Below are 20,194 nucleotides of genomic sequence, written 5' to 3'. Positions count from 1 at the left end.
GATCTGGCGCTCCCGGTACATCACTTTTCCTTTCTGTCGAGCTGCTCTCATTTCTCTCACTTTACCTTGATAGTTAAGAAACTTCATGATGAGAGCGCGGGGGTCCGCTCGGGTCCTGGCGGCCTGGCAGGCGGTGGGCACGTTCAACAACGACCGGGCTCGGAAGCTTGTCTGGTCCGAGGACCTCGGGTAGCCAGGCCTGAAGAAATGCAGCCGCATCTCCTCCTTCACTTTTCTCGGGCAAGCCAATCAGCCGTGGGTTCGATCGTCGGCTTCTATTCTCGAGGTCATCAAGTTTTAGCGTGAGCTCTTGAACTTTCTTTTCCAGCTGTTGGTCTTTGCCTGTTAACTAAACCAAACCAAATTACACTAAACAAAATTAAACTAAACCAAACTAAATTAAACTAAACTAAACTATACTAACTAAATACTAGTTTAAACAGTTAAGTATCCACAAAGCTGCCCCAGGAGCTAGAATGCTGTGGGAAGTACGGTGCACTGAGCCCTGTCCTCTAATGTCTGAATGTTCTTCCCTTTAGTCCGTTCATTGCTTTTCACCTGCTGTCCCCCCCTTCGAGGGGGAGTCTTCTCCAGTTTCAGTTGCTGACTCCACTATTACGAAGGCCTATGAACAAGCTCCGTCCGGACCGGGAGGACACCCCTGTCGGTCCTGCCCGTGGACTGGCTTCGGTTCTACTGCTGGGATCCGTGGTTCTTGTGCTGGACCGTCCAACGGACTGTCCTCAACATTGTCCTAGGCTTTACTTCTTATTGTCTCATGCTAGCTGTTGCCAAAGCTGTCCGTCCCTGGGAGAGGGATCCCTCCATACTGTGGTTCTCCCCAAGATTTCTTCTTTTCCCACTGGGTTTTTGGAGTTTTTTCTTGCCGGATGTGAGGGTCGAAGGCGGTGGTTGCTTCGTTCTGTCTCGTTACTGTAAATATTGACATATTACCATTATGCTTATTCACTGTTTTTACTTTTACCGACAAATGTAACATCTTGAAGCCCTCTGAGGCAACTGTTGTTGTGATACTGGGCTATACAAAAATAAATTGATTGATTGATTGATTGATTGATTGTTAGCGCTGTGATGTCATCCTCAGCTTCGCCGATGCGGGACTCCGCTGCAGGCAGTCTCTCAGAGAAGACGTTAGTTGAATCTTCTATCTCTTGCTTGGAAGAAGCGAGCTCCTTGAGTTGCACAGAGATGTCTGCTTTCATTAAATGAATAGCAGTTAAAATGCCGGCGCCATCCTGTTGCTCCGCTTCGGTGTCCGCCGAGTGCAGCTCGCCATCTGCCGAGGAGAGTTTCATGCTAGCTTTGTCGTCGTTTTCGTCAAGTTGTTGGAAGTTTCTATTTTGATTTCTTGTATTTGGCATTTCTGTTAACAAACTTAACAAGCAGCCGTAGTTGAGTAAAAACAGTTAGTCGAAGGTCGAACAGGCAAAATGGAAGTGCAAAGTATAGCACAAGGGATCGGAGCTCAGAGACCTGCTTCTGCTCAGGCAGACGCCATAACCGGCAATAAGACAAATCTTTACTAAACTCATACACTTGATCAAAGCTCTAATATTAAACTCCCCTTCAGGAAGCATGTACACAGTGTTTAAAGTTCATGCTTCACTCACAATTATGAGGTAAAACAAGGATGACTTGACTCCAAATTCAACCTGTCTCCATTATGTCACTCTTGCTTCTTTGTGTGGTCTAAAGAATCAAAAATCAAATCAATGTGGTGTCGCAGAAGCACCAATCCATCTAAATCCAAATTTTAGGGTTCTAATAGGTTCGTAAGGAGATTGGCGCTGACGACCTCGCTTTAGAGAGGGAAAGAAAAGAAACCTCCAACCCCAATGAAAACACCGACACCTTGCTTTTGGTAAGAAGAAAACATAGAACATGTATTAAAACAGATTTTTAACTCTTCCAAAACAAAACAATGATACAACCGTAGAAATATACCAACAAAACAGATGATACAATGTCCATTTCAGTTCAGATCCTTCTCTTGTAGTTTCACAGTCTCTTTTTGTTATCAGTCTCTCTGATTATGGTTAGTCTCTATTTTTATAGTCAGGCCTGACTCAAAAAAAAAAACGGGGGTAGTCTGAGATCTCAGATTAATGGGGGGAAAGGGAAATTCACTCCCAAAGAAAATGATGAATTGGGTTTCTCTCCTACCGCCCTCCTGGGAAGTAGGTGACCTCCGAATTTGGGATCCTCTGTGGTCTTCGCAGATGCAGTCCAGCCCATGGACAGCACAGATCAGATCCTCAATCCGATCTTATCAATCTAATATCAAAAAAACCAGCCTGCACAGAACATGCAGAGCCATCAATGAATGAGCAAGTAGATTTTACAATTTATTCTCTGTCACAAAATAATAAAGAACATCTTCCAATAAATCTGTCCTTTTCTCTTGTTCCCCAGTTTCACAATTATAGGCCAATACAACATTTTATCTAAAAAAAACACAAAAAACAGTCACATCAGGCCCACGTGTCACTCTAGACAGTGTGTTGATTCAATCCACAGTGCATTGTGTCTGCAGGAAAAAAACGTGTAGATGCACAACTCACTTCCTACATTTTTCTACAGAAATTAACATCTCACCAAAGTCAAAACACATTTCCTCATTTCTGTGAAAAAAAGAACATATCCCGACTGGTTTTATTTTAAATAGGTTTGCATACACTCAGTTTCACTTTTTTTCCCTCATGGTGGAACACAATGCAATTTACACACATTTTCGGCCACTCACCGGAATATTCTTCAACTCTCTGCTTAAGGCGTCACCCGGACTCAACAAAGATGCTTTCAGAGGCAGGATGTTCAATTGGATAAAGGATTTTCTTAAAGACAGAACAATTCAGGTAAGAATAAGCAATCAAACCTCAAACACCGTGAGTATTTTGAATGGGACCCCACAAGGATCTGTAATTAGTCCTGTATTATTTAATGTAATGATAAATGATATTTTTCAAAGTGTTAGTCCGGCCTTCGGAAAATCCCTTTTTGCAGATGACGGTGCGATTTGGTACGGTGGCAGAAATGTCAACTTTTTACTGAGGCAAACTCAGAAAGCGTTAGATCAGGTAGTTCACTGGGCAAACATGTGGGGTTTTAGAATTTCTACATCAAAAAGTAATTATATGGTTTTTGGTTTTCAAAAGAAAATTCCTGAAATGACATTGCACTTATACAGACAGCCACTAGAAAGGGTTAAGGTGTTCAGATTTCTGGGCTTATGTATGGATGAAAGATTGACATATCATACACACATCGGAAAGACTGTAGACAAGTGTGAAAAAATAGTTAATGTCTTCGAAGTTTGGCTGGCAGTGACTGGGGAGCAGACAGGACAACATTGCACATGGTTTATAGAGCAACATTGGATTATGGCTGCTTTGTATTTGGAGCAGCAGCTAAATCGACCTTGCAAAAGTTGGATATTGTCCAAGCAAAAGCCCCAAGAGTCTGTTGTGGAGCGTTTCGGACTACACCTATACCTGCCCTTTTGGTTGAGATGGGGGAGACCCCTCTTACACTTAGGAGGAGAAAATTGGAAATCCATTACTGGGTTAGACTCGCCGGACTTAAGCATAAGTCTTCTGCTAAATGTCTTTTGGAAAACTGCTGGGAGTTTGAAAAGAGTAGTGGAAAAGAGTCCTTTCTAAAATCTGTCTGTAAGATGGCGAGGCAGATGGGTGTAGAGGATGGAAGAGTGGGGGGATCAGTGTGGTCTCCTGTCCTGTTCTGGATTCTGCCAGAACCTGAGGCTCAGCTGGGTTTTGTGGGATTAGATAAAAGTCAAGAAAGTGCTCGAATAAATGAATTTGTGGAGAATAAAAATGATTCTTATCATATTTTCACAGATGGGTCAAAGGATCCCTCTTCTGGAAAGGCAGGTTTCGGAGTTTATACAAGCAATAATAAAATTGGCAAAAGTGTGCGTGTTTCTGATCATATATCAGTGTTTACTGCTGAGCTGTTAGCCATTAGGTGTGCCTTGGAAGGGATTGAAAGGAACAATTCAGAAGCGTCTTATATATATTCGGATTCTCTGTCTGCCTTACAGGCAATCTCTGCTGGTCCAGTTGGGGCTCAGCCAGATGTCATTTTGGAAATCTTGAGCTGCCTTCAGAGAATAGAGTCCATGAACTGTAGTGTCATATTCTGCTGGATCCCATCTCATTCAGGGATAGAGGGAAATGAAGCAGCTGACTCTCTTGCTAAGCAGTCACTTCTATGTATGGAAATTGAGTACGACCTCTGTTTGGGGAAGATGGAGTGTTCTAGTATAATCAAAAGTGCTGTGCAGAAACAGTGGCAAAGGGAGTGGGAAACAGAGACCAGGGGAAGGCATTATTTCAAGTGTCAACCCACAGTGCGGGAGTCTAGGCTTGCTTCATTTTCCTCTAGAATTAATCAAGTAAAAATAACCAAATTAAGACTGGGGCATTGTGGTCTTGCAGCCTGTTTAAAAGTACTGGGAAAGCACCCGGATGGGAAATGTCAATGTGGGAAATTAGAGACTGTTGCACATGTGATTTTATCTTGTGATCAGTGCTCTGCAGAAAGAGCAGCTTTGTATAAAGACCTTTCAAAGCTTAAAATGACTGTATTTTCAATCAACTCAATCTTTGCCTTTGGAATAAACTCGCGAGACATAGAAAAGGCTATTGTAAGATTCCTTCTTTCCACCAACCTTTACCCGAGAATATAAAGACTTGCGAGTAATTCTCTGAACAGCGGAGGGCAGCATTACACTGTGTATGTGTACAGTCTGCCGGAAAGGAAAAGAAGAAGAAGAAGAAGAACAAAGATGCTTCCTTGTCACAAAAAATGAAATATTTACAACAAAAAAACACACAGATTCATCCGAGTCACGTCTCCTCCGACTCCCCCAGAACCGAAAGTAAGACGGAAGCTGCACGAGGTGCATTCAAGGTGCATAGGACAAAACTACTTGTTGCACTGCGGTGCATTCACTGAACCTGGGATAGAAACAATATATGAAAAAACCTCATTAATACTGAAAATCTAACTTGAGCAATGAAATAAACCTGGGTTACATTTACATAGCTGATATGTCTACAACTTTGTCTGCTGGTGTCATAGAAACAGTTAAGTGTTGATCATCAGAATTTGTTGTATAAACGTCTGGTGCATGAAAACTATCACTCGAACCAATACTTTGGTGCTATTTTGTTGATAAAGCTTGAAGCGTCCCACAGAGAATAGAGTCAAGCAACACTTTGGACTGAACTGCCGTCATGGTGACCTCCGCCAGGAGGTGATGGAATCACGTCGGCTTGTTGGTTTGTTTGTTTGTTGGTTTGTTGGCTAGACTCCGGAAAAAGTAATGGACAGATCGCAATGAAACTTTGTGGAAAGGTGGGTCTTGGGCTAACTTAGAATCCATTAAGCCCGGGTAATGCGTGCGTGCATGTGTGCGCGCGATCATGTGCGCACGCGTGTTGGAATCCTCTCGCAGGCCGGATTGGACGGTTTGGCGATCCCTGATATCAGGTGTTCTTATTGTTGGTGAGTGATTTGAGCTGTGGCGGAGGTCTGCCTCTCTGAGCGCCACATTCTAGTTTATTAGTCAGATCGATCAGGAGAAGCATTTAATTTAATAAACAGATGACAAATCAACACATATTCAAAGCTTTTATATACAGATGTATTGAAAACAAAGTGGTTAGGAACAACACATAAAAACATTTTAATGTCAGTTATTGTTAACAAGAAAAAAAATCTAATGAATGAGGCACAGCTATTTTCATGACATCCTTCTTCATATGTTTTTGAGTTAATTACCAATGACAAAAAATATTTAAGCACAGAAGGAGGTACAACATTACATCTCGTGTCCATCAGTTCCCAAGTTAGTTACAGATATGCAGGGTCATTTTTCAAATGGGGACATATACAGTAATAGTGAAAATCATGTCAGTCATGTTGGTTTTCATTTCCATATTCAAGCAATCTGCCAGTGAGAGCTGTGGCTTCACCTTCAGTCGTCATCTCACTGAGCGCTTTAGGTTTATGGTTGTGCTTCAGGTGGAGACGCCATGTCCACAGACTGTTGTTACTTCAAGGGGATTCTCTCCTTTCGATACTTTGGTCATGAACTCTGCTTTCTCCTTCATGGCCATCAGAGCATTAACTCGTTCTTTAAAGCCAGGTTTTCCTTCACTTTTCTCTCCCTCAATCAGCATGTCAATGTACTCTGGAGTGGACAGAGGGTTGGGCTTCAGCGCGATCTCTTTCAGCCTGTTCAGACAGTTGGCAGACCAGGAGATCAGTTTCACCACCTCAGTCTGCATCTGGTTGTAATGAGCCTTTAGGCCATGAATGATCCCCTCAACTGATATTTTCTCTCCTTTAGCTTTCTGGTACTTCTGTTTCAGCTCACCAATGGTTCGTTTTTCTTGAACCTCCTCATACGACCATTTGTACTTTTGGTTGAAGTGCACACTCCAGTGGCACTTGCCTGGACACTGTTTGCAGCGTCCATCTGATCCCATTGCACTGCAGCCACTTTTATCGTCATCATTAGGAATGCCACATGGGTAATGGCAGGTGAAATGACACTGCTGACAGTTGGTGAGGTAGATCCCAGTTCCGGAGATAACCTCCTGTTGGGGCTTCTTGACAGTAACATAGATCTCAAAGTTCTTGTTTCTGCTGATTTCTGCCTCGTGGTATTTGAGCTGTTTCTCTGTTTCATTTATCTCCTCCATCTTTGCTAACCCCAGTTTAACCCGAGTCTGCAGACTTTTGATTGAAACTTCAAGCTGCTGCCGCTCTCTGAGCACCTCCTTGGTCAGTTTCAAGCTTTTGGTGTTTATGACGTTCAGAGCATTAAAGAATCTCTTCATGCTTTTTGACCCCATGTCCCAGAACATCTTGTCAAAACCACCATCTTCACCACCACCTGTGTTGTTGGCCGCTGAGGACTGGTTGTCTGCAAACAAAGCTGAATTATTGAATTTGAAGTGAATCGGCAGCCCTTTGGATTTGGGACATGGGACACCTGAAGCATTGATCGCCTCCAGGACTGGTGGACGTTGACCATCTGCAAATGTCACCAGGATCCTGATGTTTTCTGCCACATCTTTGGCAAAGATTGGCAGCACTGAATCAAACACATATTTCTGAGTGGCTGTGAGATGTGCCAAGGAGGCCTGAGCTACAAAGCAAACGGCGTCAATTTCAGTGATTCCAAAATCAGAAGAGAAGAGGTTCCGCAGCTGCTCGACTATCTCCCTGTCTCTGTCTATGCCTCTCGTGTCCCCAAACCCTGGAGTGTCCACAATGGTCAGGGAGAAGGGGACTGTAAAACCCTCCTCGTGGTTGAGTTTGTACACAGTAACCTCAGAGGTCTGTGATTTGGACGCGTCTTCATCAACTAACTTGAATCGATATGAGTCCTCAAACTGAACACCGAGGATATAGTTGATCATCCCATTGATGAGGGTTGACTTTCCGGCACCAGTGGCTCCGAGGACCATGATGGTACGGTTGTGTTTGGTTGAAGATTTTCCATAACTGAAATGTTTGCAACCATCTACATCAATTCTGTTCTTCTCCAGAGGAATGACGTACACAGGTAGAGGCCCTGGGTCTGATTTAAGCAGCCTACTTTTGTCTTTGACAGCATCACAAAGACGCTTTGGGCCTGACTCTCCCCAAAAAAACTTCTTCATTCTTTCTTTGAAGCAGTCAGACAGAACAAAATTAGGATTACAGATTGTTTCTTCCTCTCCTGAAGTAAAGATGTGTTCCCGGTGGCTGAATCTGGAAAAGACAGAACATTCCAATTTAAAATACTGCTACAAATACATGACACTGAGCTCTCAAGAAAACTAATATAGCTCACAAAGTGTTTGATTTTCTCTATGAGACAACTGAGTGAGATCAGATACCTGAGAATGTAATTCTGCTTACAGATTTTTAGTGAAAGGACTCTCCTGTGACTTTATATTTTTAATATTGGCGTTATTTCACTTTTATCCAACGTGTTCAATGTTTCTTTGGAGCTCGAGTCTTCAGTGGGAACCAGATTATAGATCACTACAACTACAATGATACAGTCACAGAGGAGGAAAGTCTTCTATTTACAGACTGGGACTGCCTACCGCTTTCCTGGAGAGCCAAGTGGAGCCAGAAGCTGCTTCCCACACTGCGAAGGAGTGGAAAATCCTGCAAAAGGGGAAAAAGAAAAGAGGAAAAAACAGCAATGAGTTTTACCTTTAGGAGATGAAGAAAAAAATATAGTTGGGGTTACAACTGTTTTCTATGAGGAGCCGTACAGGACACCATTCATTCTGGCCCTCTCACACACACACTCTGCTTTCACATACATATGATTGATTGACTGATTTATTGATCGATTTGATCTTATTATAGTGTCTTGCACATAAGTGCCCAGCCCTCATGGGCTTACAAGACACATTTCAAAACAACATTCATATAGTGTCACTCCTACTCTTGTCATTTCACAAAACTGCAGTTAGCTATTCTCTGTTGTCAGGCAGGAAAAGTGTGCACACAGGGAATGCAGAGGACCAGGGGTCTATTTCACCAAGCAGGTTGAAAAAACTGTGTTGATCTACTCTGAAAGGGAAAACTGGGTTTTCGATTCCACAACAGCTGATTTGAGTTGGATTACTCAACTTCAAGTAGTTTCACCTGGAGTTCAGCACGTGCGCGACAACTATAAAAAGCCAGCATTAATGGAGCGCCGAATCTACGAGTCACCATGGCAACAGAGAAGCGGAGAGCGGCAGCAGCGAAAGAGAGGGAGATGCCGTGGCAGAAAGTTGCTGCCCGTGTCAATGCGTAAGTTTAAATGTAGTCCTTTATATCAGAATATTATTGAATATTAAATATTATTACAGGGAAACTGTTTGAATGGTCACCAGTGAAGGTATTTCATTTAGGTGTAATCCCACGGGGAAGAAGCCACATGGCAGCAGCTAGAGATGAAATATAAAAACATTGTTCAAAAGCCCTCGGCATAAACTCATTGAGGTAGGCCTACATCTTTTTAAGATGTTTAACACTGTAAAGTAGCATAAATACTAAGTGGCTGATGGACTGTGCAGTTGTTTTATGTCACACATCTATATCATGTTATGTTAAATAAGTAATCCTATTTAAGCTATGTTATTTGAGTATAATATTTTAAAAATGTTATTGATACAAATATTTATTTTGTCTTTCATGTCCTTTTCTTCTTTTGGCCCAGACTGTGAAGGTTCTCTCTGCTGCTGGAGCCCCTTCATGCTACAACCAGCCTGAAACTGTCAGCAGGAAATACTCACAATATTTTTGCCAAATGTTAGTTTGGAAAAATATACGCAAATATACTGAAAGATGTTATTTATCCAGGATGAGGAGGATGAAACCGTGCCTGCTGCCTTCACAGAGGATCCAGAAAGTCATATGGAGGTATGTCAGTGATTGTTCTCTTCCCATTAAAACTCTGAATACTCCTGTGGAACATAGAGCTTGACATTTAACCGACAGTGAAATATTCAAATTCTCATCCTTTTTAACAGATCGTGGCTGGTCAGCAGCAGGATGGTCCCTCAACTCCCACATCACAGATCAACACTGTGAGATGATGTTCAGTAAACACCAGAGGTTCATTTCATTCAGTTCATGTGCAGCTGGATAATTTAATGTCCTCTATGTATTCCCAGTTACCAGTCAGAGAAATGTACTAAATCCACTTAACAAGATAGAGAAATCCCTTAAAGAGCAGCAGTATCTGGACCTCCAGATGAAGAAGACGAAATTGGAAATTGAGACACTGGAGCAGAAGCTACAGGTGGGTTCATGGTCACAGTGAGTTATGTTCACTATTGGAACATGAACTAAACCCTTTATTTTTATTTTTATTATTTGTAGGAAATAAAGAAGACAAAATGAAATGTGTGTCATGTCTTTTATTTGCTGTGGTGTAATGATGGTGGTGATTTAAACTCCTCAGTGCTCTGCATCTCCAGTGTTATATAAAAAACTCCTGCAGCGCAACACACAATATCTGCTGGGCAGTGAGTGCGTGACTACGTTTGGTTATGTTGCAAAATATGGACGGAAAAGATTGTGAATGCAGCGTATGGATTGAGATGTGAAGTGGTACCGTTCAAAAAGATAACTGTCCGGAAACGCCAAAACATCTCAGCGCGGTCTGTGAATAATCTCCTGATTAATATTCAGTTCCCGCTGCAGTAAAGCCGCTGCTTCATCTGCAGGATCGCTGATAAAAGGACATGACATTTTGACAGCTACACAAAAACTCGCCAGCTGACTGAAAGAATGAGGAAATGGAGCAGCGTGAGGCTGAAAGGGGGCGGAGCCAGAGAGAAACTTCAGGGTTAACTGAGAAAAACCTGCTTCCACCAGGTTAGAGTCACGGAGTGTGTTACTGCGGTAACTGAGCGACAGTTTAAAGGAATACTCCGAAGATTTTGGACCCACACGCTATTCCTATCATTTACAGGGTGAGATAAGCTCATAAATACCTTTTTTTGTGTCTGTGCGTCCAGCGGCTGACTCCCAGCTGTTAGCATCGTAGTTAGCTTAGCTCAGCTGCTGGAGGTGAAGAGGAGACAGAGCCAGACTGAGAAAGTGGACAAAATCCTCCTTCCAGTGGTCCAGGGGACGGCGTATTAGCACGTGAAGTAAATCTGAATGGTTATAAAACATTTTAAAAGACGTGTTTTCTTTTCAATTGATTAAAATAGCGTTTTGATACACACAGACCTGCGCATGGCAGAGCTCCACGGAAGGATATACCGGAGCAGGAGAAGCATCGACTCAGCCGCTGTGCGCCGGTATATCCTTCCGCAGAGCACTGTGGGTCCAAAATCTTTAGAGTATTCCTTTAAGTTCCCTCTCCTAGCTGGAGTTACTCCTCTGTCTCTGGTTTGAGTTCTCTCCCTTTGCGGAATGGAAATCTCAGAGTTTCCCTCATTTCCGGGTTATTCAACACAGAGTTTTCTTAAAACCTGCTTGGTGAAATAGACCCCCGGAAGTGGTCTTTTGTTTCATTAGTGGGATGTTGCTGCCATCTAGTGGTTGTAATGGTTAATGAAATCTGCATGAATGGAGTTGCAATAAAACACACCTGTGATGACTGTTGTCTGGGTTCAGCTGCAGAAAGTGTGAAGACGACGCCGATCAATACCTTCAAAATACGAAGAAAACAAAGAGTCAGAAAAACTGGTGATGCTAAAGGTCTGTGTAGTTTGTAAATGAAGACCTTTATAATGAAGAAGACAGCAAAAAAAAAAAAAAAAAAAAAAAAAAAAGCAAAAAAGAAAGAAAACCAACAGCCCAGACAACCTCATTGTTACTTTCATTATTCATGACTGCATTTTTATTGAGTTTACCCATTTGGGAATAAAAATGAAAATCAGCATTTTAAAACACGAGTTCTGCTTATAAAAGGTCAACATTCATTCAGCAGGCAGGCAGACAGAGCAGCTACTCGTTTTAAAATGCAATTTACACCTTTCATTAGATTATGTAAATCAAGAATAAGCTGTTCAATAAAAAAATTTAAAAAAAATTACTGAAAGACTACATTTTAAACTTTGCATATAGTTAGTTGCATATAGTTTGCATAGTTAATATGAAACTGATGAACAGCGCTCCTGCAACACAATTCACTGCATTCTTCTTTATTCTCTGTGACGTTACTTGTTCAAATAGTCTCCAATCGCACCAAAGGTGAAAAAATATGCATCGAGAACAATGAACATGAAAAAAAGGCAGAACAGTTCAGTAGCTGACCTCTCAGTCTGACTCGGAGCAGGATGGAGGAGGAGTCCTGCTGCAGTCGCTTCTGTGACCTTTTTATACTGGACAGACACACAAAGCCAGACCGGGGGCGTGGTTTCACTTTCCACTTAGTGAAACCACGCCCCCCCCATACCCACTCAGTCCGCCCCCAGTCTGCCCCCAGTGCCAGGATCAACTGGTTCAACAACATCACGTCCTCGTCGAAGCACTTCTGCACAAGTTCACAAGGCACTAAAATGAGACAAAATGCTGTTCATGTGCTGTTCTTAAACATGCAGAGCAACAAGCAGCGGACATTACTGCAACATCAGAAATACACTACACACTGGCTTTGGTGCTTTCCCTTTTAAATTAGACGTAATGTGCATTTGTGGGATGAGCTCAGAGCTTTTAACCGAGTTGGAGCCGGTGCAGAACAGTTTGTTCCTTCTCTGATGAATCAAACCTGAAAAATATGTAAATTTGGCAACTTGCAGCTCACATACTGAGGTCTGCTGCTTGTCCCATGACAGATGTTTCTTTCAAATGTGTCAGCAGCAGCAGCGCTTCAATAAAGGAACAGAATTCCAAACTCAAGGCTCCTGACTTGTGATGCATCGTTCAGATGGACTCACCCTGGCTGAGCTGCTGCAGGCTCAAAGCTTCCAGACAAGAAGGGCCGAATTAAACACTTTTATAATGTTCCTCACATTAAGTTTCTGATGTGTTCATGTCAAGTGGTGTATTTGTAACAACCTGTTTTTCAACTGGTGACAGTTCAGCTCATCTTCAGGGTCTCATGTCCTGCTCTGGAGGCCAAAGGGGAACCCAGACATCAGTCTGCAGGTGGTTGTCATGTTATGGATCATTCAGGCAGTGTTTACAGGAAGTCAAGACATTTCCCAGAAATGGTAGCCTGCTGAAGTGAAAGAGGAAGGAAACCTGTGCACCCCTCCCTTTGGAAAACTCTTTAGAATGCCCTTGGTATCTCTTTATCATCCCTCCAAACCTGGTCCAAGAAGTCAGCTGCTCTCCTCTCAGTCCAGCCTCCTGCAGTGAATAACCATGAGGGGGCCGGGCCTTCCACAGAGGATATAATGTCTGAAACTGCAGCTCTCACCAGAGGACCGCAGACGTTCCTGCTGTAAGTACTGAAGAATTTATCCACGATGCTGCTGTGCTGTGCTTCTTTGTGATGACCTGCAGCGTCTGCTCATTTAACCCTTCATCAGTCAGATATGACGAGGCTTTAGGAGAGACTGAGCGTCTCACGTTTCTCTTTAGGATGTCAGTTTTGGATGTATGTTACATCGGTGAAGGAAGTGAAAGTAATGTTTTTTAAAGTAAGTCTGTTCAGCAGAAGCATCAGTATTATTGCTGTCAGGATAGGTTGATCATTGCTCTGTCTGAACTCTGACAAATGAAGCTCTCACGTTTCGTAATCATGAGCACAGCATGTTTCAATGTGGGTCTGATAGTCTGTGGAGGGCGGCTGTGGGTCAGTCGGGATAGCGGTCGTCCCACAATCAGGAGGTTGTGAGTTTGATCCCTGTCTCCCTGTCTGCGTGTCAAAGTGTCCTTGGGCAAGACTCTGAACCCTGAATTGCCCCCAGTGCTGTACATCGCTTTGGATAAAAGTGTCTGCTCAATAAAATGTAAAGTCTGATCTTTATGTATATTCAATGAATTAAGTGTACGTACAGAGAAATGCATGTCAACTTCAAGCAGTTCTATTGAAAATTCTGGTCAGAATTAGGCTACTAGTTCAATAGAAAGAAAGGCATGCTCATACACTGAGCTTAATAAATCAACATGCTTGGATTTCACAGTTAAATGAACATTTATAGATTCTGAAACAGAGTGGACAACGAGCCAGATCTGGTTAAAAAGTGGCTGTGCACTGGAATGTGCCATAAACATCTGATTTGTTTCAAAGCTAAATGTAAGAAACCCCTTATGTTCTGTGAACTCGTTATAAAACATCCATTAATCCCTCTCTGACAGAATTGTGCAGAATGGAGCATAACTGTAGAAACAGTAGACGTTACAGCAGGTTTGTTGTCCTGAATCGCTGCAGACGAGACAAAAGTACCTCACAAAGTGAGCATGAATGAATGAGAACAACTCTGCCTCAACTCAACACAGCTGATGTCCGACGTCTCATCACTCAAAGTGCACTGAAAGACATGAACCAACATTCAGAGCTGTTTGTATTTCAGAGCTTGAGAGATGGACCCTGAAGCCGGCAGCACCATGGAGCTGGCGGCCCTCGGCCGACCGTTTGGCCTCGGCATGCTGTACGACTGTCGCCAAGACTCACTGGTCCCTGGTAAGAGCTTCACAGGGTCGCACTGAGCTCCAGCTTTCAGATAAACTGCAGCTTTCATGCTGAAATACTGACTTATTAAACTGTAAACTGAACAAGGCAATAGTGAGCATATTGTGTATTATGCATTCCTCCACAAGAATCACAAACCACCTACATTTTTATGGCCTCACAGAAATTCACAATCACGCTGTCCAATTATGTTTCTGTGCCTGCGGCTCCCTCTAGGGGATTTCCAGGTGAACTTCACTCTCAGCTTCCACTTGTTCTTTCTGTTCATCATTGAAAAAGAAGAATAAAACAACAACAAACAATGTTCAGGCCATCAGTTGCTGTAAGAATGATCTGATTATCAACTGACACACGTCCACTGAATAAGATTCAGCTTTGTTTTCTTGTCTTCATCAAGACAGATCTCCACTCGGGGGGGTCAAATCAAATTCTGTGGTCGTGATCTGTTGAAGTTTCATAGCAGTCAAAAACTCAACACTTTAACAATTCAAACATTTATTTATTTATTTATTTATTTATTTATTTATTTATTTATTTATTTATTTATTTATTCATTTGCAGAGCAAAATGATACATGAAAGGGTTTAGAGGATTGTTCCTGACTGTCTTTAAGGGCCCAAAAAGAGAATTTTTTTAAATAAAATGTAATGTAAAATTATAGGTTATCCAGCATTAATGATAGCCTTCAGAAAAGTCATTGTTAATCAAAATTCCTGATAAAACCTTCAAAGTGAAATTTTAGTCACATTTAAGTGGATCAAAGGACACAGTTCCTTCACACAGCACAGCGTGTGGGCGTGGTCATAGCCAGGCTCGCCATGTTCAGCGGCGCTGTGGCGAGGTCCCAACCACCCTGTGAGCAGCTTTGACAATAATGATAATAATGATAATAATAATAATAATAATAATAATAATAATAATAATAATAATAATGATAATAATAATAGTGATAATAATAATAATAATCGATATATAGATCAGCGTAGACCACCTCATACAATCGGCTCCAAAATTACAATCCGCTCCGAGTGAAGCGGATCCACTGGGTTGTTTACATGACACATTTTACAATCCGCTGCACGTATAATCAGCTTATACCTGGTCCATGTAAACGTGCCCAGTGTGGTCACAGCAGGCCGACAACAGAGCGGCAGATTCCCATGAGCTCAATTTTCATCTTCTCAACATGCATGGTCAGATATGTTTGCTTTTAAAATGACAATTAACTCAAATATACAACTAATACAACTCAAAATTCTGCATAGAATTCATTACACAGGACGAAGGATGTTCCAGATGGGTCTATCACAATCTGATATCTGCTCACATTGCAATGAGAACATGGCCGACAGCTCCCTCCATGCCTTGTGGTCCTGCTCACCAGTGCAGAGGTTCTGGTTTCAGTCGTGTGACGACTAAGGCTGACACTAACAATTATTTTCATAATCGATTAATCGGACAATTAATTAAACGATTAATCAATTAATTGGATAAATGACACTTTTTTGGCAATTACCTCCTCAGTTTAGCTTGGAGTTGTTTTAGGCCTGTTCTCAATCAGTGTTTTTCAACCCTTTCTGACCCAAGGCACACTTTTTTATTCAGATTAATAATAAAATTAATTCCAGTCAAAGTGTCTCTTATAGGAATCAAATAAACACAGAGACACTATGTCTTCTTTCTCAGTGTGAAGCCTGAGTGTGCTGTCCTCAGGACATGTGTCTCTATGTTGCTAGACAGCCAGCGGACCAACAATGAAGACTTCGTACACAAGGCTTGCTTTTCTTGCTCTATGAAGCTTCATGTAAAAATGTTCACACGCAGGTGTATAAACTTGTGGCAAAAAGACGATAGTTTCCCAAGATACAAGCGCATTAGAGCAACTTTTAGTGAGAGAACTTTCCTGCTGCGTTTTGGCCATTCTTTGTGACAAAGATTGTCTATGCGGCAGAGCACTCACTCTGCAGCAGGAATACAACAGCGATCCTATATGATGAAGATGTCTCACTCTGTACACTTTTTACCAAAGCTACTTAACACATAACACAAATTCTGGTACACTTATTCACTAACAAAAAACATACTAATAACTTTTAACTAAATCGTTAAAGCTTGTAAATTTATCAATGTATTTGATCCAAAGACATGACACTGAGCCTTTGTGGATGAACTCAGAGTTGATGACAGGAACGGCAAAAACAGACATACCGGTAACTCCTTCTCAACAACTCTGTAACTCTCTTTAGTCTTTTTAGCGTCAGGCTTTAAAGATCATCTCAGAGAAATGTTGTTGAGATCGGGAGCAATGACAACATGAACTGAACCAAAACGTTTACCAGTTAACTCTGACATCTTCTTTCTTGTCAGAGAAACAGAAACCTAAAGGAGGAGTTATTAGATAAAAAATGAGTTTAATGGAACAACCCTGACCTGTTGTTGTGTTATTTTCAACCTTAGGCAGTTAGTAATGATTTAAACTTTATAGCTGAATTAAACTAATCAGATTAATAGTTTCCTTGAGTGGTGCTTATGACTTGAGAGATTGAAAAATTTAATCGGACAACAATGTTTAAAACACTTGCTATATTTTTCTCATCCTCATCATACGTATACACGAATAGACTTTTTTCCTATAGATATTAGATTGCTCTCAACAATTAAAGCGTGTGACTACCATACTATAGCTATATCAGACCATGCTCCAGTCGGTACTGGTACATTTGGATGCTCAGACCCGTCTCCCTCAGCTTTGGAGATTTAACTCTGGCCTGTTGGTAAAGGAGGAATATGCTCAGTTTTTGAGATCTCAAATTTTGCTTTTTTTTTTTTTTTTTTGATCTGAACGATTCTCCTGAAGTGTCAAGAGGTATTCTCTGGGAGACTTCCAGCACATATGAGAGGACAGTTGATCAGCCTTGTTTCAAATTCAAGGAAAAAAGAATCGTCTCATATATTTAAAGCTAGGGTTGGCGATTTGAATGAGATACATTTTTTAAAATACTGGTTAAAATGATCTTTATGACCCAATGGGAAACAATTCATAGCGTGTTCTTAAAGTAGTTTGGAAAATATCCGCTATCTACAGCAGGAGTAAAACGGGAAAAACAGCAACCAATCGTCTTGACGGGACACCTTTTTTTAAACCAATCAAATCCCTTCGCCGTTCGACCTGCCCCCTGCGCGTACATGTCAATGGCGTGCACTGACCCTGGTTCAGTGTGCGTAGAAGGACGGAGCGTCGTTGCAGAACGGCGAAGAAGAATGTTTGGGGCTTTACTTACCGGTGAGTGCACCATAACTTGGAGTAGTGCAAATAAAGAAAAACGAAGAAACGAAGCGCTGAGGACAGGTTACGCCAGGGACGCACTGGACGCGGAAGTGCTGCGCGCAACGCGCGCACGTGGAACGTCTCTGCGTCTCCGCTCCCAGCGGAGCTCCTCCAATGGGGTGGGAGCTGGGCGGAGCCTTGGGAGATGCTACATTTGTGCTACATGCTAGTTTTCCAAGATCGCCAACCCTAGCTTTAATTTATTGGGTCAAATCAAAGATATCGGTACCAAATACGCGTTAAATCCAGATCCTAGTCTTCATTCAAAGCGTGTGAAACTACAGACCAGCCTTAACTACTACGTCCACAGCGAGGATTCAACTACTCAAAACAAAACAGCACGTCTTTGAGTCTGGGGACAGAGCTGGAAAACTTTTGACATATCAAGCCCGTGTTGAAGCTACTTCCAAATTAATTTCAGCTGTGACATCCAGTAATGGCCAGATTTTATCAAGGCCAGAGGAAATCATCCAAGCATTTGTGAGTTATTACTCGGCTTTTTATACTTCTAGTTTGCCACCAGCAGCCCACGAGATGTTAGACAATATACAATTCCCACAGGAAGATGAAGATTTGGGGAGGAGTTTGGGTGGACCTATTACAGTAGCCGAGGTGCAAGAAGCAATTAAATCTTTAAGTGTCGGTAAGTCACTGGGCCCAGATGGCTTCTCGGCAGAATACTACAAAGCTCGTTCTCAAAGTTCAAAGTTCAACGGTCACAGTCAGTTTATTTGTCAAATATACATAAAGACATACGGCACAAATGAAATTACAGTCCTCTCGGACCCACGGTGCAACAAAACATATTATAATCTACTGAAATCTAAGGTAATAAATAAAATAAATTACTAAGAACACAGTAAAACACAGAAAGGTTCAGGCCTGAGGTCGGTGGCGGGGGGCAGAGACGGGGAGTGGGGGCAGAGCAGGGAGGGAGTTCAGCTTCCTGACTGCCTGGTGGAAGAAGCTGTCCTTGAGTCTGCTGGTTCTGGCCCGGAGGCTCCGCAGTGGGCGGGGTGGGGGGGTCACCTGCGATCCTGGTGGCTGTGCGGGTGAGGCGGGTGTCGTAGATAGAGGAGAGGGAGGGGAGAGAGACACCAGTGATGCTCTCAGCTGCTCTCACAATGCGCTGCAGGGTCTGGCAGCAGGACTCGGTGCAGGCGCCGTACCACACCGTGATGCTGCTGGTCAGGACGCTCTCAGTGGTGCCTCTGTAGAAGGTGGTCATGATGGGGGCGGGGCTCTCGCTCTTCTCAGTCTGCGGAGGAAGTAGAGCCGCCGTTGAGCTGTTTTAGCCAGTGATGTGGTGTTGATGTTCCAGTTCTGAATCTGATCTTTTGGCACCTGTCTTGAAAGCAATGTATAACGAAGCTTTTTCTCACAGCAGACTTCCTAAGACCTTATCGGAAGCTAAAATTTCCCCAATTTTAAAAAAGGACAAAGACCCCCTCTTATGTAGTAGTTATAGGCCTATTTCTCTCTTAAACGTAGACTTCAAAATCCTTTCTAAAGTCCTTGCGCTTCGATTACAGCGGGTCTTGACTCAAATGGCTGGGCGTCATTCAAACCACAATTCTAGACGTCTTTTAAATATCATTCATTCACCATCGAGTTCACTTCCAGAGATTGTCCTCTCTTTAGAAGCGGAGAAAGCCTTCGACCGCGTTGAGTGGAGCTTTCTCTATGAAGTGATGAATAGATTTGGTCTGGATAAAGATTTTGTTCTCTGGGTTAAGCTGTTATACTCCTCGCCGTCAGCTTCGATTCGTACAAATAATACCACATCTTCCCCTTTTTTACTGAAGAGGGGCACTAGGAAAGGGTGCCCGCTCTCACCTCTCTTATTCGCCATTGCTATCGAGCCTCTTGCTATTCGGCTGCGCTCAGAGGAAGGGTGTAAAGGTATTACTAGACTGGGTGTAACTCATAAAGTATCTCTTTATGCGGACGATTTACTTTTATACATTCCTGACCCTCTGAACTCCATCCCTGTTCTTTTTGATATATTTGACCAGCATAGTATAGTGTCTGGCTATAAACTTAACTATCGCAAAAGTGAATTGCTCCCCATTAATTCTTTAGCCTTTCTCATTCAGCTTTACCTTTTAAGTGGGCAGAAACCGGATTTTGATACCTTGGTGTTTTTATTTCCCCCTCCAAATCTGAAATGATGAAGCAGAACTTTTTATCTTTATTGGAGAATGTTGGAAAAGATTTTGAACGTTGGTCTTCGTTACCTTTGTCTTTAGTTGGACGTGTAAATTTGATCAAGATGACCGTTCTTCCCAAGTTCTTGTACTCATTTCAACATGTACCCATTCTCCTTGCTAAGTCTTTTTTTGATAGGTTAGATAGAGCTATGTCACATTTTCTATGGAACGGGAAGCCTGCCAGACTCCGTAAGTCTGTTCTCAGATCCTCTAAGGCTACGTTCACACTGCAGGGCTTAATGCTCAATTCGGATTTTTTTGTGAAATCCGATTTTTTTGCGAGTTCGTTCACATTTACAAATAAATGCGACTTGTATGTGATCTCCGGTCTGAACGGAATCCCACCCAAAAGTGTCCCGCATGCGCAGAAGAGGACATAACGACGTCACACATCAGCGCGCTTCAGTGTTTGCAGAACCCACAAACAACATACAGAATCTGTAGCTTTTCAAGCATCGATGATTTATTTAAGAACTGGTCAAACACGTATTCCTACAATTGAATAGTGAGCAG

The 20,194-nt window shown here is 42.4% G+C and overlaps 1 protein-coding gene across 1 annotated transcript in view; it reads left to right on the top strand.

Annotated features, from left to right (window-relative positions):
• The first annotated feature begins 12,933 nt into the window (after window positions 1–12,933).
• Window positions 12,934–20,194, top strand: part of LOC115385019 (uncharacterized) — a 46,654-nt gene continuing 39,393 nt past the window's right edge. The window contains exons 1-2 of the mRNA XM_030087099.1: window positions 12,934–12,949; window positions 14,025–14,134. Of these exons, the coding sequence (XP_029942959.1) occupies window positions 14,035–14,134 (100 nt within the window). The 5' untranslated portion in view covers window positions 12,934–12,949; window positions 14,025–14,034. The remainder of the gene's footprint in view (window positions 12,950–14,024; window positions 14,135–20,194) is intronic.

The sequence above is a fragment of the Salarias fasciatus genome, unplaced genomic scaffold, assembly GCF_902148845.1.
Source record: "Salarias fasciatus unplaced genomic scaffold, fSalaFa1.1, whole genome shotgun sequence".
In the NCBI taxonomy this organism is placed as follows: Eukaryota; Metazoa; Chordata; class Actinopteri; order Blenniiformes; family Blenniidae; genus Salarias; species Salarias fasciatus.
The sequence above is the reverse complement of the archived record's forward strand: the minus strand, read 5'-3'. Positions and strand labels throughout refer to the sequence as shown.